The sequence below is a fragment of the Dromiciops gliroides genome, chromosome 6 (genome assembly GCF_019393635.1).
Source record: "Dromiciops gliroides isolate mDroGli1 chromosome 6, mDroGli1.pri, whole genome shotgun sequence".
In the NCBI taxonomy this organism is placed as follows: Eukaryota; Metazoa; Chordata; class Mammalia; order Microbiotheria; family Microbiotheriidae; genus Dromiciops; species Dromiciops gliroides.
In genome coordinates, this window is record NC_057866.1 from 278,945,114 (window position 1) to 278,970,889 (window position 25,776).

The 25,776-nt window shown below is 41.4% G+C and overlaps 1 protein-coding gene across 1 annotated transcript in view; it reads left to right on the top strand.

The window, feature by feature from the left end:
* MSR1 (macrophage scavenger receptor 1) overlaps positions 1-23,280 on the top strand; it is an 88,285-nt gene extending 65,005 nt beyond the window's left edge. The window contains 2 exon segments of the mRNA XM_043969639.1: positions 12,032-12,226; positions 23,114-23,280. Of these exon segments, the coding sequence (XP_043825574.1) occupies positions 12,032-12,226; positions 23,114-23,247 (329 nt within the window). The 3' untranslated portion in view covers positions 23,248-23,280.
* The last annotated feature ends 2,496 nt before the right edge of the window (positions 23,281-25,776 follow it).

A 25,776-nucleotide genomic window follows, 5' to 3' on the forward strand; every position in this document is an offset into this window, starting at 1 on the left:
TAAGTTCAGGGAAAGAGACAAAACAGAAAATCTCATGCTTTCCTAGGCAAGTGCATGTTCTTGTGATCATGTTTGTGGGGTTGCCATTTGAGGGGAGAAAGGTAAAGAAAACCCCTTCCCTAGAAGTCTAAGAAAGAACTGGTATTGGCTGAGATCCACAAAGAGATCAGGACCAGGAGATTGGAAACTCACCCAGCATCACACTTTAAAGTCCTGAAAGTCAATGGCTTTGCTCAGCTGGGTAGCCAATCACAGAAACATGCTAGAGTCATCCAGGACCCACTAGTCTTTCATTTCCTTTAGTAAGGTGCCCACCCTTAAATTCAAGGCACCATAGGAGGTACCTCAGGGACTTCCCTCAATCATCCCTGTTATATAAAAATTAATATTTGAAATGAACCTAAGGCTCTGGTTATTTAAGGGACATTCAAGAGTGTCTTTAAAAATTATACAGCATTATTCTGTTAGCACAGTTCTTCATGTTTTTTAATTTATTCAGGTAAATGCCATTGCCCCTGCCCGAGAACATTGTGTGCTGTTGGCAAAGTCCACCCACTCAAAGATAATAAGGTTGTTGGGCCAGACAGGAAGTGCATTAGGCAAGGATTGGAGACTCAGAGTGGGATGGGGAATGGGAAGAAGGACATAAACATAAACAGACTTTACCCTCACAGAGCTCTGGTCTATTACAGGATAAGACACAGATTTCCAAACAAAAATAAAACCAATAGCACAAAATCCTCATGGGCAAGAGCAGCCATGAACCTGATCCAGCTGTGCCATGAACTAACTGTGGGACCTTGGATGAAGCACTTCATTTCTCAGACTATTAACTTAGCTTGCCAAAACAAGGAGAGTGACCCCTAGATCAAGTTCTTCTCTTGGTACTTGGCAAGGATCAAAAGAAATCACATTTGTGGAAGCATTTTGTCTCATACCATAGAAATCAAACTACACATTCTAACAAATTCTTCTTTCAACAAATATTTGCTTTTTGTCTGTTTACTTCCTCACCTGGATTTCCCACAAAATGGGAAGTAGCTGATAAGAAATTTTTAGGGTTTTTTTTTTTTTTTGTCATTTTGACTTCATCTCCTTGAGTTTTCTTGGTGGGGTGCAAATCCCACTTTTCCCTTTTATATGCATTTAGGTGTGGGGTAAAATGTGGTTGATTGGCCTTTTCCTTCAATTGTTCTCCTGTATGTGACCTCACAGAGCTGGTTTTTGCACCTCCGAAATATTTAAGTATTAATGAGTATTATCATCATCTCTGTTGATGTCTTGCTCTGCTAGATGGTAAGTTCCAGGAGGATAAGGACCAGGGCTCATCTTCATCCAGTTCCCAAAGCTGGGCTCTGCATACCTAGTATATACAGAAATATATATTAGTATATACAAAAGGCAGCTGGGTAGGCTCCAAGGATAGCATTTGGAACAAAGGATTGAGATGGAATGGAATGTCTCACACAGGTTTCTTAACCCCAGTCTCCTTTATTTGTATGGAAGACAGAATCTTAAGAGGGACATGAGGAAATGTGTGATTTGTTGAAAAGAATCCCTGAAAGGGCACAGTTTGGCCATTAGGAATCGAAGGAAACCAAAGAGGACTTTCTAATTCCAAGTCAGACAGGATCTTAGGACCAAGAAGCTGCTCTTGACACGCAAAGGGAAAAGGTTCAAAAGCAAGCATCGATGCCCTCAGGTCTACTTAGCCAGTTAGTCTTTCCCAAAAGTCCTTGCTTCCTAGAGACTAAGACTCCAGAAGAGAAAAGGTGCGTGCAGCCAGGACCCTGGGAACCGAAAAAGTGCTCTCATTAAGCTGAGGGGGAAGGCAATTAAAGGGTTCTTTGGTTCCTAGTCTGTGGTATGAGATCGTAAAGCACCTCCCACCCTCACTGAAAAAGCCGAGCTCTAAGCTTCTGTGCTTTAAGCCTAAAATAGGAATGGAAGAACCCTGTTCTTTCTAGGTGGAAAGGGTAGAACCTCAAGTAAAGCTCCAGCTAAGGCTCAGAAGGAGAAAGCTGCAAAGTTAGAGCAGATACTGCCTCTACTTATCTGACCTGAACGGGTTCAATGGGATAAATGAGAGAGGCTGGAGAGTTCGTTGATCATTCTCTCCTGCACAATCCCCCAATATTTTAATAGCAAATTCTTTTTCAATTAGAGGTGATTAGTAGCCTACATCCTGACTAGGTTCTGAAAGGTCAACATAACACTTATAACTTACATATTCAAGAGGTTTATTGAGGTATGTAGCACAGACTACTTGTTCATAATAATGAGGGAGAGCCTGTATTCAATTTTCCTCCCAGGTCTGTGAAGAATCTATATAGAGGATGGCAAGCACATGAGATGAAAGGCTTCTGGGCTTTTACAACTTAGGATGTCAAATTTTGGAGTTAGCAGCTACTTTCCAAGTTTATAATCTCACTTTGAATTTTTGAACATTTAACTGTTGGAGAGATGCAGGATTTTCTGTTGTCCCCATTTCAAAATATTAACTTTTTGATCTTTGGAAATCGAACTAAATGAGATGGTAAAGAAAATAAGGGAAAATCTGGGGTAATGATGGCATAGAATTCATGGATGCCCTTGCAGATGGGTCAATTATCTATTATACACAAAGCTGTTTAGGAGTTGGAAAACTAGGAAAGGCAGATCACAGCTCAAGAATGGAAGGAAAAAGCAAATAACAAAAGAAAACGGAAATTAAGAATACCATTCACCTTGTCTGTGGTCTAAGTACATGCCTTAGCTCAGGCCCATGTCTTGTCCCTTATTTGAGGGTTAATCTGTCTAATTAGGATTGTTTATAAGATTTCGTTAGACCAAAAGTGCTCATAATGGAAGACTTTTGCATCAATGTCTATTTAGATAATTGTCTTGTGTCTTTGCTTCCCTAGCTTGATGTGTCTTCCATATAGAAAAAGCTAAATAAGGATTTACTAAGCTGAATTAGTTCCATATCACAGCCTTTCAAATAGATGAGGACAGTTGTCCCCAAGCACATATCTAGCCCCATGTCTTTTCTTCAGGTTAAACAGTCTCAATTCATTCCAGTGATCCTTATATGGGATTGTCTCTATGGCTTTTATTGTCCTACTTGCCCTCTTTTGGACCTGGTCTAGGTAGTCAATATCCTTCCAAAAATGTGGGCTGAGAACTGTTCCCTACTGACATAGTGTTTGTTATTTTGGCTAATTCTCTAAGGTGACTCTATTAATAAACTCCTCAGAAATGAGAGGGCTCATCAGTGACAAGGCTTATACCAATCCAAGCTAGTTGCAAAGAGAAGTAGAAAAAAGAGTGAAGAAGGATTTAGAGACTGTATACCAGGGTGATTATATGGATGATGGTGCTCTGGACAGAAGTAGGGGAGTCAGAAGGAAGATGCACCACACACCAGTAGGCAGATGGTAATGTGGATATAGCTCCCAAGAGACAGGTAAGGACTAGATATGCTATCTGACAGTTGTCCATAGAAAAAAAGTTGAACTCATGGGAAGTGATGAGATCACAAAGAGAGGGTAAAGAGAGAAAAGAAGAAGAGGACCAAGGACAGAAGCCTGGATCCTCTCATGCTACTTTGTGAGAGCCCCATGCATGGCTCTGGAAGAGAAAGCTAGTGTAGATAAGATGCAGTCTTTGCTCACATGGAGTTCCCATTTCCATAGAGAGAAAACATCAACACAGAGAAATGTAATGAACAATAATCATTCTTGACTCTTCACTGTCCCTTATCCTCTACATCTAATTAGCTGCCACATCTTGTAGACTGCCCTCCCATAACATCTTTTCTATGTTTCCCCTTCTTGCCATTTCCGATGCCAACACCCTGGAATATTGCAAAAAGCCTCTTGATCAGTCTCCTTTCCTTCAGGCTCCCTTTTCTCCAAGCCACCCTTTAAACAACTGCAAGAGTGACATTCATGAACCACAGGTCTTTGTCACTCTCCTGCTCAAGAAGCTTTGATCATGCCTTTAATACTTTAGGATCAAATACAATCTCCTCTGTTCAACCTTACATATCCAACCTATCTCTGTGGCCTGTTGTCACAGTTCTCCTTATTTACTCTATTTTCAATTAAAGTGACCTATTTCCTATTCCCTACATATGACATTGCATATTCCCCCAGCACTTTTGCATTGGTTATCTCCAGCACCAAGAATGTTTTGCCTGCTCAGTTCTGCCTTGTAGAGTTCCCTCACTTTCTTTAAAGAACTCAGATGACAGCTCCTACAAGTGGTATTTCTTGATCTCTCCAGTTGTAAATGTTCTCTACCCACAACATTACTTTTTATTCATTATCTGTGTATATATCATTTTCTTTTCATATCCTGAACATTAAAACATTAAAAGTGATTTCGTGCAAAGAAAGAGTTACATAGACTGGTAAAGAACATAAGATATTGCTTTTGTCATAGTTGAACATTTTGATGCCTTGAAAGGAAAAAAAAAGATCTTTGGGTTAATAAAAATTGCTGAAATATTTGTGTGAAGAAACATAGTTTTCAGATTGGATATATGCAGTTTGAGACAGAAAATAAACTAGCATAAATGTAGAGACATATATCACCTTAAGTAAGATGTAGAGTGATTGTTCATTTGTGTGCAAAGATGTTGTGACTTAAAGAGGCAGAGAATGAACTACTATTAAAAATTGGGGGCGGGGGGGTAAATGTGAGCATGAGGAAGCAGTTTCAAAGGCCCAGAATGAAATTATGTACCATATTGAGAACTTAGAGCTACAGGGCAGAATGGTCCCTTGGCTCACTTGCATATAACTGTTTTAAGACAGGATAGTAAAACTCACAAAGTGAAAAAGAAATCATATAACTCTTTGGAGACTAAGGAATATTCAAATAGGATTGTTAATTTCATATGGGAAATAAGATGAGCTGTTGGTTTTAAAGTAAAAGGTGAGTCAATGAGTTCTAGGAGACTCTGATTTAAACCACTTAGAGATAGCTAGAGAGGAAAATGAGTTTCCAAAACTCTGAAGCATACCCAGAGTTTTGAAGGGCAGAATATGAACTATGTTTCAGGAAAGGAGACAGAGGAGTCATAGGTGGGAGGAATTAGATACAGGGTAACCTCTGCATCAGTCAGTCAATTAACAAACATCTATCAAGCATCAGATACTGGAATGAGAGAGAAGAGAATGAGGGAGAGATGTAGTATCAATGTGCTAAACAATGAAGACCTGGGAAGAAGACAGAGATCCCCATGAAAAGGAGACAAAGTCCTTTGTTGAGATGGTAGGAGACATGGTATGAAGAACTTGAGGAAAGAAGAAAAGGCTGATGTGACCACTGTGAGAGGTGCAATGGAGGGTCAGTTAGGAAAGAGTAAGAGTTATTTGTGGCAGTGAGGGCCCAGCTGAGGAGCACTTTGTAGTGGTTCCATCTAATTCCATTGTGTGATCTCTGAAGAATTATCAAGCAGTTTGAGGTTTGGTGTTCAGTTGTTTCAATCATGTCTGACTGTGTCCCCATTTGGAGTTTTCTTGGCAAAAATACTGGAGTGATTTGCCATTCCTTTTCCTACGCATTTAAAGATGAGGAAACTGAGGCAACGGGGTTAAGTGACTTGCCCAGTATCACACAGCTACTAAGTGTCTGAGGCTAGATTTGAACTCAGGTCTCCAGGCCTGACACTCTATCCAGTGTACCAGATGACTCAGGAGATTATTGATGGATTAAAGACAAAGGAAATGGTGAGGTTTAAGAATTGAGATAGAAAGAATTAGACATGTAAGAGACAGAATGAGAATAGGTTTCTTAAAAGAATATATAAAAAGATAAAGGAATTCAGAATTGTTGAAGTGGAATTGGAACATTTGGGAGTGACCAATGGTGTGTGGCTGAAGTGTACATCATAAGATTTGGTGAGAGTGAGGAACTGGGAAAGTGGTGTGCATGAAGAGACATCAACATGCACATTGAAACCTGCTAGAAAAAGGAGAGGTATTGAGACAGAGAGGAAGCCTGTGAGCCAGACAAAGAATTCCTTGAGAAAGGAGGGGGAATAAGCTGGGGACTAATAGAGGAATTACCAGTATCTGGCCTGGGAGGCAGAACTAGATAGATGAACCTCAGGGGAGGAAAGGCCACTCAGTGATGATGGCAGAAGGAGGACATGGAAGTCATCATGGAGAATATGAGTGTGCCACATCTGCCCCAGTGAATCAGGTACTGGACAGAAGGTGACTATGAGACTAGGCAAGGAAAAAGAGTTAGGGAGGTGCTATCTTCTGAGGGGGGACAGGCCTCTGTGTCAGGAGAGGGAAGGAACATTGAGGAAAGAGATCAAAGACAAAAAGTGTCTTAACCAAGGAGGAGGTATTCCAGAGGGCCCATACAATGCACTTGATGAATGTTTAATGAATTAAATAAAAATATTGAGCTATATCAATTCAGAGGGGCATGGGGAAGATCTGAGGACCAGTCCTATACCCTAGAAAATTAAGATCCCAAACCATCATACATAGGCACCTTTTTGAGGCATAGGGGAATTCAAAACAAACAAAAGTTGACCCTGAGTTACCTCAGTTCTCCATTCCAGAATGTCATAAATATATCTACCCTGAGTCAGCAAGAGAAGAAAACCACAAGGTTCATGGGGATTAGAGATGGCCAAGACTTCAGCGGTCTTCTTTCCCAATAACCCCATTGTTACAGATGAAGAAAGTGAGGCCAAGAGATGAGAAGATACATGTATGAGGTAAATATATATATATATATAGGCATATGTGGGATTGGAACTCTGATATTGCCCTCTCTAGTCTCCTCAGAGTTCTTGCCATTGCCCACCTTGATGTCTGACACTCTCAGATTAAACTGACAAAGGCTGAGGTTGCCCCACATGTCCCCTATGTGGACCAGCTGGTGTGCTGCAGCCTTAGAGCATGGCCAGGCAAGACAAGCCCATGTTTTATGGGTGTGTGTTCACACCCTTTTCTAGATGGCCCCAGGAGAGTCCCTCCCTTCTCTGCTGAGAGCTCATCGATTCTGTTCTCAGGCTATGGGTTGTTTCTTCCTCTTGTTCCTGGTGCTGGCATGGATTTCAGAGCTCATCAGCCCAACTCACTTATACTTAGGAGAAAAATGAGGCCCAGAGCCATGTCTAAGGTCATGTTGGTTATAAAGTCAAAGAGAAGGGATTTGGGCCCAGGTCCTCTGCCTCTATATCTTAATTTTCCCCCTCTTCCCCCTCTTGCATCCTCTGTAAATAAGGTCATGTTGGTGGACCTTGTGCAATCAGCCTAAAAAGGATGGTGGGTAGGAGGCAGGCAAGAGGCAAGCCTGTTAAGCCAAATAAATTACCATTTGATTCCTTTTCAGGCTATCTGGGGAAGCTGCCTGGGGCCAGGGAATTTACCCTGGGGACCTTGGTGCATAGCTTTGGTCTGGGGAGGGAGAGAAGGAACAAAGAGCCTCTGCCTTCACCCTCAGTACCTTCCTTGGCTAGAAGGAGGAGCTAATCATAGCTGCTCTCCCTCCCTCCTTCCCTCCCCATCCCCAGTTCCTGACCCTGAGCCTGACTCCCTAGTTATCCCAGAACATTTCTCCCTCTCAGTGAATATGGAGGTGAGGGGTGCAATTCCTTATGCCCCGCCACCCCAGCCCACCCAGCATCATTTGTCATGCTCTCACTTTCTAGCATGGGGAGGTATCAGCGTCCAGGTTCCAAATCCAGGCCTTGGGAAGCCCCTTTTGAAGAAGCTAAGGGAGGCCCCCACCCCCACCCCCTCCCCCAGCTGGGCCTCCTTGCATGGCAGATCCAGAAACCTGCAGAAAGGTCTTCCTGCTTCCCAGGAGTGAAGCACCTCTAATGTCAGGGAGTGCCGGTTGTGTGAGCTTCCCTTGCTCAGGAGATTTTTGACTGGCCAAGTCTGTGCCCAAAGCTAGCCCAGTCCAGAGGTAAAGGATGCTCCATTACTTGAGCTTTGAAAATCCCCTCAGGAAGCCATGTAGACTGGGAATTCCCTTCCTGCCCTTTACCCGCTTATGGAACAGAAGCCATTGTTCTTGTGACATGTAGACCTCACTTTGTGCAAGACAGTGATTGAGCTCTGGGAGGCCAAACTGATTCCTTTCCCCATTGACTGACATAGTAACTGGGGCAGCTAGGTGGTGCAGTGGGTAGAACACTGACCCTAGAGTCAAGAGGATCTGAGTTCAAATCTCACCTCAGACACTTACTAGCTGTATGACTCTGGGCCAGTCACTTAACCCCACTTGCCTTAAACAGCTGAGGACATCTCCAATCATTCTGATGTATGTCTTGCCACTGGACCCAGATGGTTCTGGAGGAGAGAGTGAGGCTGGTGACCTTGCACTCACTTAAATCCAATTCAGTACAAGTCATGACATCAGCCCCATGTAATGGTCCTCTTCAAGAAAGAAAGGGGGCAGTTAGGTGGTGCAGTGGATAGAGCACTGGCCCTGGATTCAGGAGAACCTGAGTTCAAATCCTGTCTCAGATGCTTGACAATAGCTGTTTGACCCTAGGCAAGTCACTTAACCCCAATTGCCTCACCCCCAAAAACAAAACAAAACAAAACACAACAAAAAAGAAAGAAAGAAGGAAAAACAACAGCAGTGGAATCCTCAAGCTCACACTTTGGTCAGATGAAAACACTGCTGTGGCTTGAGGACTGGGTGGCTCCTTCCCAAAGGCTCTGCCACCCAGGGGGCATTTTGTTTTGTTTTGTTTTGTTTTGTTTTGTTTTGTTTTGTCCAGCCACAGCTCTCACAAGAAGGAGGGGGCAAAGGTTCCATCATCTAAGGAAGTGGAGACAACGCCCACCCTGAGAAGAACCGAGGGAATTTCTAGCCATAGAATTTCTAATTCTGAAGACTAGAACACATACAAAATCTTATATAAAGATCTTTGCTCCTTCCCAGAGAACACTTCTGGGCTGTATTCAATTGGAATTGATAATTATAGACCCACATGCTAAGAAATACTTTTCTAAAGAATTCAAAGACACTTGGTTATGGTTCAAGGCAAATGGGCCCCTCTTCAAGAAAGGCACTTGAGGGAAAGCCACCCTAATGTTGTGGCCAGGGAAGCCCTCTGCTGCTGTGGAATATTCCAATTTAATTAGATTATTCAACAAGCATTGAACGATCCTCAAGATGCCCTGTTCCAATACTCTAGTCTCTACCTCTGACTGGGAACTACAGCTCCCTGCTGGGATCCCGGCCTTCCATGTCTACAGCAAGCTAGACCTACTATTCTGCCTCTCAGCCATGAGAATAATAGTTAGCACTTATAGAGGGCTTAAAAATGTATACACATGATCTCATTTTATTCTCCCAACAGCCCTGAGAGGTTAGTGCATTATTATCTCCACTTGACAGATAAGGAAACTGAGGCTAAGTGAGCTGCTGATGGCCTCACATCTAGTTAGTGTCTGAGGCTGTATTTGAACTCAGGTCTTCCTGACTCCAAGTCCAGCATTGTATCCATTGTGCCACCAAGCTGCCCCTACACATCCACACAAAGGGAACTAAAATAAGCCAAAATGAGCAAGCATCTGGAAGCTGCATGGTGGAGGGAGGGCCTTATGTGTCAGGCTCATTTAGACTAGGAGCTCCTTAAGGGCAGAGACTGTCTTTTTTTTTTTTTGTATGCCTAGCACATAACACAGTGTCTGGCACAAAGTATATGTCTAATAAATATCTATTGAATGAAAGCATGAAAGTATCAAGAATTGATATATAACTATAGCTAAGTGGCTGAGTGGATAAAGCATTGGGCCTTGAAGTCAGGAAAACATGAATTCAAATCCAGCTTCAGACACTTACTAGCTATGTGACTCTGGGCAATTCACTTAACCCTGTTTGCCTTAATCCACTGAAGAAGGAAATGGAAAACTGTGAGAAATGGGTAGTTGTCTCCTCTCAATGTGGATATAACAGTCAGTCATACTCCCCCTGACCTGTTTGTAGGACAAAGGTCTCAGATCCCCTCTTCCCCCTCAGGTTAGCAAGGTAACATGGTTCAAGGAGCCCTGGTCTCAATAAGGTCCACTCCAGAGTTCTGTCCATATAAGGAAGTATAAGGTCCACCCCTGAGTCATGCCCATACAAGGAAGAGGGGTGGGCATACTGCATTCTGATTAGCTAGTTATTGTGCATAGATTGTAACCCCACCAGTGATGAAAAAGGGGAAGGTCCATTTGCATTAGGGACTAGGATATAAAACAGGGCCTGCAAGCCCCCTTTTGGGGCACCCACTAGCTACACACTAGGGTTCCTCCTTCTCATGAGGAGAAAATAAAGCCTTTGTCACTTCGCTGCTGAGTTCCTGAGAATTATTGAGAAGAGGATGGATTTTTCCCTCACAAAAACTGCTCCAGTATCCAAGAAAACCCTAATATAATCCATAGAGTCACAAGGAATCAGGAACGGCTGAACAACAGTGAAAAGAAGGGTTTTGAGCAAGGGAGAACATTCGTTGGAGCATGGCTTGGAATGGTCTTCACTCAATGGTGTGATGGTAGGGACAATCCATCACAAAGAGTGAGGAATGTGGAGAGATTAGTCAATAGAATAGGAAGGTTTTGAGGGAATTAAAACAGAAAGTGAATTCTACCGACTCCATCTTGTGACTCGATCTAGAGCTAACCTAGTTTCTATACAATTATGGGTCTAGTCCAATTTCTGTCTTATGAGAAAACTTGATTCATTTGTGGAAATCGGTAGAAAAATTTGTTGTTTGAGCTTAACCCAGTGTGATGGGGAAGCTGGTCTGCCTCTCCCTGCTGTTTAGAGACCCTTAACCAACGACTGATATTATGCTGTGTAACGATTGGAATAACTCCACCTGCTGGAGACTTACTGTAGAAGAGTTCTGCCCATGAAGCAAAGGTCTTTGAGGGCAAGACCAGGAGTCTTTTCTTTGGCATCAGGAAGTGACGCGGACTAGTGGGAGGAGGAAGGAAGAGACTGGCGCTCGGTCTCGCTCTCTTTCCTTTGGACTCTGGTGGAGAGCGGAGCTAGAAATGTGCTCTCCCTTTAATAGATAGGAATCTAGGTCTTTTTCTCTCTCTTTACCAAATTCTTATTCTCCTTAATAAATGCTTAAAAGTCTAACTCTTGCTAAAGCTTATAATTTCTTGGCGACCACTCATTGGATATTTTAGACAGTTTAGCTAGAATTTTAGCCCTTTAACAGCTGAGCAGAAACTTCAGTTACACCTAAGACTGATACAAGTTCTCTCACAATTACACGTCTCCAGCAATGCATATGTCTTATCTGAAAAGTGGCCCTGTGCTGGTTAATTACTTATTGTTTTCATGTTCCTTTGATTGAATAAAGACAACTGGAGGAGAATGGGACAACTCTTTTTCTGATTTTAGAGAATTGTACCTGTTTGCTCTCTCCCTCCCAACCTTGAAAGTCCCTAATCTTTCCTCCAATTAAAAATAAGATTTTACCCAGTAATCCTGGTTAAATATTTTCTTTTAATTATCTGATCTTATTTGATTGATTATTTTTAATGCATAAAAATCTGTTTTTACCTATATTTAGGGTCCAGTGCCAAACCTGAGGAGGCCTGGTCTTGGTTTGTTATGCAGTTGTTATTCATTACTTAATAAATTGATAAGTTTGGAAGCTCAGACCTTTGTTTCCTCAGTCATTTCATTTTTCACCCCCCACAGCTTGAGAGAGAGAGAGAGAGAGAGAGAGAGAGAGAGAGAGAATCTTTTTCAAAACCTAATCTACCTCTTCATGGAAAACCTTGAATTGTTTTTTTATTCAATTTCATTCTTATCTTGTGCTGGAGACTTACTTTGCTTATGACTCTTCCAGTCATTTAAACAAAGAAGGAAATTAATTGCACAATTGAACATTTTCTAATCGATCAAAGCTTGCAGTTTGAAATTTGACCAGGATGAGGACATAAGGAAATTTGACATCTACCTACAAATAAGAAACCAATGAATTTGTCTAAAATATATGTTCTTGGTACCAAGTAAATTGCATGTCTGATGGGGATATTTTTTTTTCTCATAGCTACAGCTCCAATCAAAACTGTCCGACTTGTGGGTGGCAGCCAACCCAATGAGGGCCGAGTAGAGATTCTCCATAATGGCCACTGGGGTACTATCTGTGATGACCGTTGGGAATTGCGAAATGGACTGGTTGTCTGTAAGAGTTTGGGCTATTCCGGAGTTGAAAAAGTGCATAAGGATGCCTACTTTGGAAGTGGTAAGCCATTTACAAAAGATCTCATATAACTAAGAGAGAGAGGCAGAGAAAGAGAGACAGAGACAGAGAGAGACAGATGGATGCATTGATGGATGGATGGGTAGATAGATAGATAGATAGATAATAGTAGGTACATAGATATAAATGAATGAGTATAACTGATTCTCCAGTGAGGGTAGAATAAGCAGGACATGCTTTTCAATCAAATCTGTGTTATTACCTTTTTATGCATCAATCTCTTAAGTCTAGACAATAAACGAAACAATAAATCAAGCCCTAAATTATGGCACTGCCCTATTTACAAGGTGCAAATGCTCACGATGAAAATGAAACAATTCCCTCTGTGTCTTTAGCACATCCCTGAATCCAGCCAGCTCCATCTTAGAGGAAAATCATTCTTAATGACTGACAGAAACCAGGGAAGGAGGCTGAAAGAGTCTCCTTCTCCTGCTTTACCCCCTGAAAAAAACCGTTGGCCACTTCCTGCCTGGCTCTCCTGCCTCTCCACACCTGAACAGTGATTCCACTTAATTCTATTTAATAGAAGAGTTTCCAGCAAGGTGAGCTATCCACCTGAGAAATACACAAACAACATCAGAAAACACATAGTCCTGGCATTCACAACAGGTTCAGCAGAGGAGATCACGTGGCACCAATCCTTGTTTCTATGGTCACTTACATTGCTATCTGCTCCCACTGCCTTCCTGGATTAACAGAAGTCTGGCTGGAATCACTTCATTTGCATACTGTATCTTTTTTTTAAATTAAATTAAATTTTCTTCTAGCTTTGTATTGTTTTTTCATCTGTTCATTGTCCCACCCAAAAATAAATAAATAAGGGGCAGCTAGGTGACACAGTGGGTAGAGCACCAGCCCTGGAGTCAGGAGGACCTGAGTTCAAATCCAGCCTCAGACACTTAACACTTACTAGCTATGTGACCCTGGGCAAGTCACTTAACCCCAATTGCCTTAAAAAAAAAAAGACATAGAACTGGATGATGGGATACCTTGTTCTGGGAATAGATAATAATAAGTAATAAATAATTATTTATCATATAAAATAATAACAATAATAATAAATAATAAAAAGTCCAGTCTTACTGGACTAAAGAGTCCACAGAGGGAGTAAGGTACAAAAAGATTAGAAACGATAGGAAGGGGCCAAGTTATGAAGGGCTTAAAAGACAACTGGTGGAATTCATGATATTTGAGCCTGGAAAGTGATAGAGAACCAATGGAGTTTATTGAATGGGAATGGGGTATGAAATGGTCAGAATTATTCTTTAGGAAGATGACTGTGACAGTTGAGTGGAGGATAAACTGGAGTGGGGAGCGACTTGAGGCAGGCAGATCCACCAGCAGCTATTACAATATTCCAGGTGTGAGGTGAGGAGGACTTGCACCAGGATGGGGGCAGGGTCAGAGAAGGAAAGGAAGTATAAATGAGAAAAATTGTGAAGGTAATAATAACATATGACATGACAACTGATTGGATATACAGGTTTGGGGGAGAGAGAGGCATGAGGACAGTGAGGAATTAGGCAAGGCAAGCCCTAAGAAGGTGGCTGGAAAGGAACTTGTAGGGGAAGAATAGTGTGGGCCAGGCAAACCCTTGGCTATTTGCCAAAGTGTGATCCCATCAGAGAGATGTGGCAGCTAAAGGATTCCCCTGTGTTCGTATATACACTTGCTTGTGGAATCCTTGGAAAGAAACTCACCCAAGCAAAGTCATCCTGAGGAAATATAAGGATAACAATTCATGAAATAGTCACTCAAACCTTACCTCTTCTTGAGTTTACTCACCTATAAAATGTGAAAAGTATAAACCTATTTTATGAGTTGTTGAGAGGACTAAATGAAAGAATTAATATGTTAAAACACCACATAGAAGCTGTTGTTCAGCCCTATCAGTCATGTCTGACTCTTCATGACCCCATTTGGAATTTTCTTGGCAAAGATATTGAACTGGTTTGCCATTTCCTTCTCCAGCTCATTTTACAAATTAGGAAACTGAGATAAATCTGGTTAAGTGACTTGCCCAAGGTCACACAACTAATAAGTGTCTGAAGCCAGATTTGAACTGAGGAAGCATCTTTCTGACTCCAGCCCTGCACTCTATCCACTGTGCCACCTAGCTGCTATTTATGTAAATGGTCGCAATTTTTCTTTTTTCTTTTCTTTTCTTTTGTGGGGCAATGGGGGTTAAGTGACTTGCCCAAGGTCACACAACTAGTGAGTGTCAAGTGTCTGAGGCTGGATTTGAACTCAGGTCCTCCTGAATCCAGAGTCAGAGCCAATTATTCTTATAGTGATTATTATTATTATGACCCCAAACTTCTTTAAACATCTTGATATTGGAGGCAAAGCATGAGCCCTAAAAGGGATTCAGACCCCAGTTAATGGATAACTTAGAAGTCAGGATGCTAAGTTCTCCTACCCACATAAATCAGTACCCATAACAGGAACAGAGGGAGGGAGGCTATGAAGACCTGAAACTATAACAATGATAAAATGACAGGCTATAGAAACTTAGACTCAAAATAAATGAAAAATGAAGATGTTTTGAAACTAGCCATGGGAATCAGAAAGAGACGTGCAGAAAAGGCCAAATTTGTCCCCAGATTCACCTTATGACGTGCAAACCCCCAAAACACACCTGCACAGAAAAAGGTACCAGCTTCGGGGGTTGGCTTTGGACCCCAGGAACTCCAAATTAGGATAAACCCTCCCTTGTACCTCCCTAAGGAGGAGATTATTATAATGAGACTGATTGATTAATTTATCCATACTATAAATATAACTGTCTTTCCTTTCCTTATTCGAGAGATACCTTTCCACTTTTCTGGTTCTCTCCTTGTGGTCACCCACAGTATTGCAGTAAAACTTGATAAACTGAGTCACTGAAACTTGTAATTCTTTTGGGACAACTCACGATCAATTTGACCCCAAATTCCAGCCCACATCAATCTCATCTTTTTAATACAATGATCCTTCCATTGTTATTGTATGGCTTTGAGTCAGGGAATACTGTGCTTTAGGGAGGTGAGACTCAAAAGAATTAAAACTGAGTTTTACCCCAAGGGCAATGGTGAGGTACATGGTGGGCATGAAGAATCTAATATATTTCAAAAAAGTTTGAAAAACTGGTATAAAGTATGTCAGCAAAGAAATATATGAATGAAAAGCAAGTTTGGTTTGGTTTGGTTGGGTTTGGTCACATAGTGATAGCCACAGATAACCAGTGGATCACACCATTGGTATCCTCCCCAAGAGAAATCAAAGACTCAGTATGTTGGGTGACTTCTCTGTGCTGAGCTGGGTTGAGCTCTATCTCCACAGCAATGAGATGTGTAAACTTGAGTCTTATTTGGACCATTGGTGACCCTGGGCTTTCAAGGGCTAGGTTAATAAAGGAAAAGCTCTAACAGGTCCTGCCCAGTGAAAAACAGTGTAATTACTGGCCTAGCAATGGACAGGGTGCCTATAGTCTGAGGATGTGCCCAGCCACAAAGAAACTCATCACCACAAGGCTAGCTCCAGAGGATGAAGAAAGCCCAGACCATTTTATTCAGAAGTTGTTGACAAAGATGAGGAGAGACAGCCCCAGGGGTTAAAACAAAGATCATTGGAAATATGCAAATAAGAAATAGTGTTCTAAGCTGGGGGCTTCTTCCAATAGGTTGTTGTGCATAATTAACCAAGCTCAAGGGCATAGATTCAAGAATAACAAATAGACTGAAATGGGCAGTGAAAGCCCAAATTGAATAAATAAACCACACTGCCAACTCAGTGATTTGCAAGGCCTGTTTATCTAGTTTAGGGATTATCCCCTGCCCTGGGTCCTGTTTCTGATTGCTTCTTGGGCTGTAGTGGATGGCATTCAAGGTGGAGGAATGACATTTTACTTTGGGGCAGAAATTTCCTCTAGAATATTAAACTTTGGACTAAAATGTCATTCATTAGTCCACAAGTGCTTATTCTGTGTCAGGCACTGTGATAGGAGCTAGGGATACACATACACACACACACACACACACACACACACACACACACGACAGTCTCTGCTCTCAACGAGCTCACAGTCTAATGCTAGAGACAACATGCAAACAGTCATGTACAAATGAGACATGCAGAGAATAAAATGGAGCCAATCAGTAAAGGGGGAGGCATTTGCATTCAGGGGGAGCAGAAAAGGCTTTTTTTCCCTTCTGGGGCAATGAGGGTTAAGTGACTTGCCCAAGGTCACACAGCTAGTAAGTGTCAAGTGCCTGAGGCTGAATTTGAACTCAGGTCCTTCTGAATCCAAGGGCAGTGATTTATCTACTGTGCCACCTACCTGTCCCAGAAAAGGCTTTCTATAGAAGGTGGAACTTGAAGGAAGAAATAGGTGGTCCCAGGATTACTTCTGGTTTATACCCTGGCTGGTTCACATCCAACCTTGCCTAATTCCCCAGCAGCCAAGGTCATGGAAATACAAATCCCTCTTCCATTTCTCCAAATCTGGGAGGCAGTGAGGGTTGATTCAGACACATCTTCTTACAAAAACAGAATTTTGCTTGGGGGGTGGGGGGGGGAAGGTGGCTTTTCTCAGGCCAGGAAAAGCTGTTACAATAGAGAGAGAAGACAAAGTTGCATTTGAAAGTTTAGGCATAAGGCCTCACACTATACTCTTCCCTACTTGTCCTATTTACCACTGTCCTGTGGACAAGATGAAGATTCTCATGGATTCCCAAAGGGACCCCAATTTAGTGGCCTTACAGGAGAAAAGAGAAAGATGATGTATGATATGACTATGGATTTGAGTCAGATTAAACTCTGAGGATGGGGTCTGGAAGGTACCCAGCCCTGCCCCAGTATAGTTCGTTTAGAAGTTTATTGCTTGTCAAATTCTCACTGTCTCCTTTAAGTTTTATTGCCAATTAACAGTATTTTTACTTCTGCTCAGTCTCCCCATTTGTCAATACATATTAGTTTTGTCTGCAATCCATCATGTGTCAGAACCCCAGTCAGGGGGTCAGGGAGTTAGCCCACCAATTCAATACTCGGGATCTCAAGAAGGAAGGTACGGGACTCGGCACAGGATGCAGCAATTGAGTTGAGACCCAGATGTTAAGTGACATTGTCTCTTTTCTCAGAGCAGAATCCCCTTGGCCCTGGGGTCCCAACAATGGATTATTCTTTTCTTCCCAACATAACCAAAGATAAATTTTAACCCTGTCATCCTAACAATGCTGAAGCACCTGAGTGAACTCTTCCTGTTATTCAGGTTGAATATCTTTAGAGACAGGGGCCTGGAGAGGGGGAGTCAGTGGAACTGTGAGATCTGAAACATCTGACTGTCACTCCCCCTGTTTCCTCTTCCTTTGTTTGACCTTGTTCCCCCTCCCTTTTCCCCCTGTTCCTGGACACACGTATGCATGTCTCCATACATTGATCATGAGCTGAACACGCACCCTGGGTGAGACAGGATTAGATGTTAGATTGTGAGCTCCATCCACCCTAGGTGTAGCTGGGGACAGTCCTTTTCAAGATTACTATAAAAACCTAGAGGATTGGGCATATCTTTGCAAGACTTCAATGTGTAATTGTGTTTTGCCCATCCTCATGAGGATGTAATAAATCTGTCTCTGCTTGGCTTGGTGGTCTCCTCGAGTTATTTGGATAAACTGAAGCAGTTTGCTCCATACAATGATCTCTTAATCACATCGCAAGACTCCTTCTGGATGGAGTCCACACCATCTCTGAGCTCATACATACCCAACAAATTGTGGATTCTGTCAGAAGGAAGCTGGCAGAGTTTGGCACATTCTCATACAAGATGACCAAGATAAGGGCAGTTGTGGGGACCAATTTTTAATTGGGGAATGTTAGCTAAGCGGCTCGCTGCAATATTGGGGCAAGGAAAGAGACCGGCAGCCTCCCTCAAAACAGAACAGGATTTATTTTAACAAGAACGAACTTAAAAAAAAAAACACAAACAGGTCAGTAGGATCAAGGGAAGGAAATAAAATGGGGAAAGGGAAATTATACAACCTGAAAAAATACCACCGACCAGGAATCAGCTGAGAATACACAGCCCCGCTCCTGTCCCCTTCCAGCTTCCAGCTTTCCAGCTAGACTGGCTACTTCTCCCCCATTTCCTGAAATCCCACACAGCCCCAGTCAATTGTCTGGCCGCTCTGACAGTCACATGAACTGCCCCTCACTAGGCTTCCAACATTATAATTTTGCCAGGCCCAGGTGGGCATGGCCGAGTGCTGATGACATGAGGTGCCAGTGCCAGGCTATGGCTACCAACCAGTGGTGTGGAGCACCATGCAGTTTGCAGAGCCCAGACCAGTGCAGCTGAGGCATAAAAACCCTCAATAACAATTATTCTTTACAAAGTGGAGCAGCTGGTTGGGCTGCTGGACCAGTCTGATCCTGACCTAAGCTTTCTCACTTCATTCTGTGCCTTCTTCATTTGGAATGTTCCCATGATCTCCATATTCAATGAGTCACCACGTCTTGTTAATTGGACCTCCAAGGCATTCCTTGGTTTGGCTCCTTCCTCTTGATTCACACAGGGCTATTATGTCCTACTATGTCATACTTTATGTCATTGACACCTTTCCCCTGAAATATTAAAATAGCTTCTCAATTGCTCATCTTGATTCCAGGCTCTCTCTTCTCCAATACAGTCTCCATATAACTAGCAGCTAGGTAGCTTAGTGGCTAGAGAGCTGGGCTTAAAGTCAGAAAGACCTGAGTTCAAATTTGGCCTTCAGACACTTATTAGTTGTTGGTCTCTGGGAAGTCACTTAACCTCTGAATTAGTTCAGTTTCCTCATCTGTCAAATGAGAATAATAATAGCACCTACTTCTAAGGGTGGTTTTAAAGATCAAATGAGATAATATTTGTAATGTTCCTGGCACATAGTTTCTTTCCTCCCTTCCATAGATTCTATAAAAAAGTTTAACTTGTGAAAAGAATGAAAAGGTAGGAAAGAGGCCAGGTTAGGAATAGTCTTAAATGCCAACAGGTGGACTATATATTTGATTCTATAAGTAATGGGCAGCCATTGAAGTGTATTGAACAAAAGGGTGATGTGGTTAATCCCACATTTTACAAAAAGTGTTTTGCCAGCTGTTTGAGAATGGATTGAAGTGGGAAGTAGGTGGGGCAAGGCTTGAGGCAAGGAGGAGTTATGATAAGAGCTAGGTATATAGGTATGATAAGACCTAGTTATATGACCTAGGTAAGAGAAGATGAGAATTTGAACATGCAGGTGGAGAAAAATCTTTGTTTGGGAGAGATGTTGGGAAAGTAGAAATAATGATATTAAGTAACTCATTAGATAAATGGAGTGAGAGAGTGAGAAGTCCAAAAGAATCCTGAGGTCATCAGTTATAGAGAAGTATGGAAGAGGGAGGACTTGGGGGTAAGATCAAGCATTTCACTTTGGACACTTGGAGTTCAGATACTTGGGGGACATCCAGGTCCAAATGCCCAATAAGCATTTGGAGATATAGGGTTGGGTCTCCAAAGGCAAACTAGAGTTGGCTGTACAGATCTGGGATTTCCTTCAAGGAGATGATAACTATGCCCATGGGAACTGATGAGATTATCAAAGGAAATGGACCAGAGAGAAGTCCTAGAGCAGAGCCTTAGAGGCCATCCTGTTTTAGGCTACCTGACAAAGTTACATGGGATCTAGTAAAGAGGACTGAGATGGAGTGCTTTGGCAGATAGGAGAACCAAGAGAAAGAGAAAACCTAGAACAGCAAAGGGGTAGAAGGGTCCCCATGCAATGAGATTGGTAAAGCTGTGAGGAATAGAAAAGTAGGTGAATGTTTAAAGCCTGATGGTTGAGGTCTTCCTGAAACACTGGTATGGGAGGGGCAATAAGGACAACATGACCCCAGTGGGGGTGGGGGGCAAGTTTCAGGGCAGCAAGGTGGTAGGTGAGGCTGTAGAAGAATGGGTAACCAAGCTGTGGCACATGATCGTGATGCAATACTACTGTGCTAAAAGAAATGCTGAGCTTGATGATCTTAGAAAAGCATGAATAGGCTTGCATGAAATAATAAAGAGTGAAATTAGCAGAACCAAGAGAATTGTATATACAGTAACAATAATATTGTTTTAAGAACAACTTTGAGTGACTAAGTCATTTTGACTATTTTAAACACCCAAATTAACTACAAAGGACATATGAAGGAAGACACTATCTGTACCCAGAGAGAAAGAAGAGACAAATGGACGTATGTATAGAATTGTTTATGTGTGTGTACATATATGTATACACACATATTTGTTTCTAATGGCATTCAATCTTGGGGGGGGAGAAAGAAATAAAATCAAATACATAACTTTTTTAGTATTTAAAAGGATACATACATAATAGATTTTTAGTTTCATGTACAAAAATCTATTGTTCTATTTGTTCTGTCATGAAAATGCTGTTTTATCTCAAGTTCAGAATAAAATAAATAAAATTAAAAAATAAAAGAAAAAGGATTAAGCACTATGTATGCAATTTATAATTCTGAAAATGACAAGTTTAAAATAATCACAGATAAGGAAATGTTGAACATTAGAGAATAGATAAATTAAAACAAAAATACTATAGAACTGGTAAAAATTAAAAGCTATTTCTTCGAAAAAGACTAAAAATATTGATAAAGCCATAATTAAACAGAAAAAATCAAATTCTAGAAACAAATTTTAAATGGGCAAAGAAAGTCACAATAGAGATGAAATAAAAATAATTGTCAGAACCTAATATTCATCAAAAAAAGATTTGAAAGAAATGGAAAAATAGGTATAAAATATAAAGTGCACAAGTTAACAGAATATGATATATGAAATTTGAGAAAACTATTGAATTACACCAAAAAGACATCCTGTTAGCTATAAAGGAATTATAAAGGAGAGCAACACCCTGTCCAAAAGGGTTTACATGTTAATTATAGAAAACTTTTAAAAATAGTTAGTGGTTATACTATGCAAACTGTGCTCAAAGTTAGAGAGAAAAATATTCTACTGAATTTGTTTTGTAAGATAAATATACAGTATCTCTTCCACACCATGGGAGTATAAAAATCTCAAATAACAATAATTCTTTAAGGAGATAGGAGCACAACACCCCCACAACCTAGAAAATTCACGTCAAAGTTTTATGGCCCTCCCTTTTATACCAGAAGCAATTATTTTACAATTTTTGAGCTTCTAAACTTTTTCTATGTCACCTGCTGGCCTTTCTCCATTGTCTTCTGTTTTTGTAAAACTTTCCCCCAATATTCCCCATTAATTTTTTGGCGGGGGGGAGTGGCAATGAAGATTAAATGACTGGCAAGGGTCACACAGGGTGAGTGAGGTCAAGTGTCTAAGGCCAGATTTGAACTCAGGGTTCTCCCTGAATCCAGGGCTGGTGCTTTATCCACTGCACCACCTAGCTGTCTCTCCTCTTTAACTTTCTTACCCATCCCACAATATATCAAAACTGTGATGGGGAAAGTTGGATATATAGAAGGGATAACTGTCATTCTAATACCTCAGCAGCCACCCAGGAACATACGATCACCCAGAATATCCCTCTGCTCTGGCTCCCCTGGTAGTGTGATGAAATAATGGGATTAGCAGATACTCAAAGACCCAGCTGGAGATTAATCTATACTGATTGGAATCAAGTGAGAGTGATTGACTGCTGATTCAGCCTACTTCAAGTTAATTGGATTGTAATCACAGCTGGATCTCCCTTAAGAAGTATTGTTTCTCAGAAGCTAGACTGTGAACTCAACTTGAGAACACATTCAAAAACCAATGGATTTGGATGACGCCACCCAATCAGCTTGAAGCAGTGTGTAAGGGACCGCCTCTGTTCCAGACCTATAAAAAGCTTCCACAATCAGCTTGCTAGAGAGTTCCTGATTAAAAGCAGCCTCTTGGAGGAGGCCTTCAGAAGAACCCCCAACCAGGCTGGAACTCTAGGCTAGACTGGTGCTGAAGCTTCTGATTTAAGGCGACCACAATTTAGATTTTAAACATCACAGTAGGGTGCTCCTGGGGCCTCCATGTTGTGAAGGGGCCCAGGCTGGCATGCTTTCATTCTCTTTTGGACCCTGCTCCAGGATTACAAATTTAAAAACAATGCCCTCATGCCACTTGCCTTTATCCCTAACCCCACTCCACCTTTCAGCTCTCTTTTAAATGTTGTCTTCCCCCCATTACATTGTAAGCTTCTTTGTTTGTTTGTTTTTTGTGGGGCAATGGGGGTTGAGTGACTTGCCCAGGGTCACACAGTAAGTGTCAAGTGTCTGAGCCCAGATTTGAACTCAGGTACTCCTGACTCCAGGGCCGGTACATTATCCACTGCGCCACCTAGCCGCCCCACATTGTAAGCTTCTTGAAGACAAGGACTGTTCCTCTTTTTGCCTATTTGTATTTGTATCCCTAGAACTTAGCACAATGCCTGGCATGTAATAAGCACTTAAAAAAGATTTTTTTCCTTTCTTCCTTCTTAACCTGGGAAAGATAAAGCAAAGAAAGATAATTATAGATCAGTATTGCTAATGAATATTTGTCCAAAATATAAAATAAAACCCTGTCCCTCTCTCCCCAAAAGTACATTAATACACCTAATTATTCACTATAATTAAGTTGAATATATACCACAAATTTTTCTGTCTCTTGGTCTCTCTGTCTCTATTTCCATCACTGTCTCCGTCATGCTAGCATGCATGCATGCGCATGTGCACACACACACACACACACACACACACACACACACACACACACAGCGAGTTGGTGCCTCTTGGCATAAACACATTTGGCTGCTTTTGTTTCTTTCAGGGATGACCTGCTGATTTATTTTATTCTGATTTCATTGTTTTGGGCCATTGCAGGTACTGGTGTCATATGGATGAATGAAGTCCTCTGCTTTGGAAAAGAACTGTCCCTAGAACAATGCTTGTTCAAAGGTTGGGGTGAGACCAACTGCAATCACAGTGAGGATGCTGGGGTTACCTGCAAGGTGTGACATGATCCTCTTTCTCCTAAGTTGAGCACAAGGACCTCCTTCAAAGGCACTCCTTTTTTTTCCAATTGGGTATGAAAATCTGTCTCACCAGAGCCACATTTCATAGAGGTGCAAGACATTGACGGAAGAAATTTTCCCTAGAGACTGCTGGTGGATGGTTTTGCCCACTGGCTCCTTTTAACATCCCTGGTACTACTCTATGACAAAATTATTTAAATGGAATCATCTCTTTTTTGAAGGGTATGCCAATTTGACTCTTCTGGTGGAATGGTGAATGGAAGTTCCTTAAGGACAGGGTCTCATTTGGTTTTGCCTTTCTTATCCTACTACCAAAGACAGGACTCTGCAAATTGCAGACATTCAGTAAATATGAACTCCTCTGGGGGAGGACTGTTTCTAGCCTTTCTTTGTATCCTCATCATTTAGCATAGTGCTTGGCACATAGTAGGTACTTAGAAAACATTAGGTGATTAACTGATGAACTGACTAACTAGTAGAGCTGATAGAAATCATCACCAGACTCTAGTTTATAAAGAGTCCTTATCATTTCTCTAGCACTGTTGGCCATTGGAAAAGAGCTTTGTTCACAATGGGTGTTGTGAGAATTGTTGTCTCCATATCATAATTAAGGAAAACAAGGCACAAAGAGAGCAACTGATTCATCCATGAAAACATCAAGTAAGTGTCAGGTGTAGGACTGTCACTCAAGACCTTGGACTACATTTCTAAATATCTTTTCATTGCATCATACACTTCTTCAAAGCCACTATCCTGTGGCCCTTCTTCAAAGCCACTATCCTGGTTTTGCTAACCTGAATAGTCAAGAGATTGGGATGAGCTTTGGTCATTCCCATTCCACTAAATCTTCCCAGTCATGCATCTTAAAAAGAAAAGGGGTAGAGGCAAGATGGAGTACAGGCATCAACCCAGTTGAATTCTTCCAACATTTCTCTCCAAATGACTTTAAAATAAATTTTCAAATCAAAGTTTGGAGTAGCAGAACCAACAAAAGATCAAAGAGAGACATTTTTGCAACCTAAGGTAGCCTAGGAGGTTAGCAGGAGAGTTCCTGTGGTGCTGGGTTTGAGCCTGTCCAGATTAGATGTAAAAGGTGACAGTACCAGCACCAGGCCTTGGATGTAGCAGCAGGTCCTTTGGGGAGATTTCAGCCCAGAGATGGTAAGGGAGTTGGACAAGTGCTCAGAAAGAGATTATGGGTGACCCTTTGTTGGCTCTGGGTATAGCAGTTACTGATTGGAAAATCTATTGCCCATAAGCAGTTTGGGGTCATAATTCTAGGATAGAGAGAATCACTTATGATAAGTCACAAGGGAGCAGGAGCCCTGGTAATAGTTCCATGTATAGAAGCACTAGAACTTGCAGTTGCAGGAGAGCAAGGGACCTAGTCATAGTTCAGAGCCCAAAGGAATGTTAGTGCTTGTGAGCCCTTTTTGGACAAAGATAAGAGCACAGACCAGGAGAACACCATCCTGAAACACCAAAAACTTGCAGACTTATAGAAGTAGCTCTGAAAACAGTGGCATGGAAAAGCATAAAGCTTGGCATAGGGCTCCCCACCTCCAGGTGAGGCAGAACCCAATTTTAACAAGTAGTTCAAAATCAAGAAATCGTCTGAGGAGAGAGAGAGAGGATAATTTTATCATAAAAACTACTATGTGACAAGGAAGACCAAGACACAAATGCAAAAGCAAAAACAACATGAAAACAGCTATAATCAAAGCCTCAAAGAAAAATAATAATTGGACCCAAGCCCAACAAGAATCCTAGAGATGTTTAGAGATTGGGTAGTGTAGAAAAATTGGGGAAAGATATGAGAGTGTTGCAAGAAAATCATGAAAAGAGAATAAATAGCTAGGAAAAAGAGGCGCACACACACAAAAGAAACTAACAACATGAAAAAAACAAACAAACAAACAACAAAAAATAAGAGACTTGACCTAAAGGTAAAAGAGGCATAAAAATTCACTGAAGCAAAGAATTCCTTTAAAAGCAGAATCTGATCAATTAGAAAAAAGAGGTATAAAAACTTACTGAAGAAACTAATTCCTTAAAAATTAGAATTATAATCAGGGAAACTACATTTTGCTAAAAGGTATCACTGTACCTTTGAAGTAATATCATAATTTTTTACACATTTCTCTGTTAAAGGCCCCATTTTTCAAATATATAGGAAACTGGGTTAAATTTATAAAAAACAAGAGGAATTCCTCAATTAATATATAAGTAAAGGATTTGAACAGGGAACTTTTAGAAGAAGAAATCAAAGCCATCTATAGTCATATTAAAAAAATGTTCCAAATAACTGTTGATTAGAAAAATGAAGATTAAGACAACTCTGGGGTGCCACAACACACCTACCAGAAGGGACAAATGCCAGAAGAGGTGAGGGAAAATTGGTGCATTAATACACTTATATGAACTAGCCCATTGATTCTAGAGAACAAGTTGGAACTATGTCCAAAGGACCATAAAACTGTACATACCAATACTGTGCACAATAACAGCAAT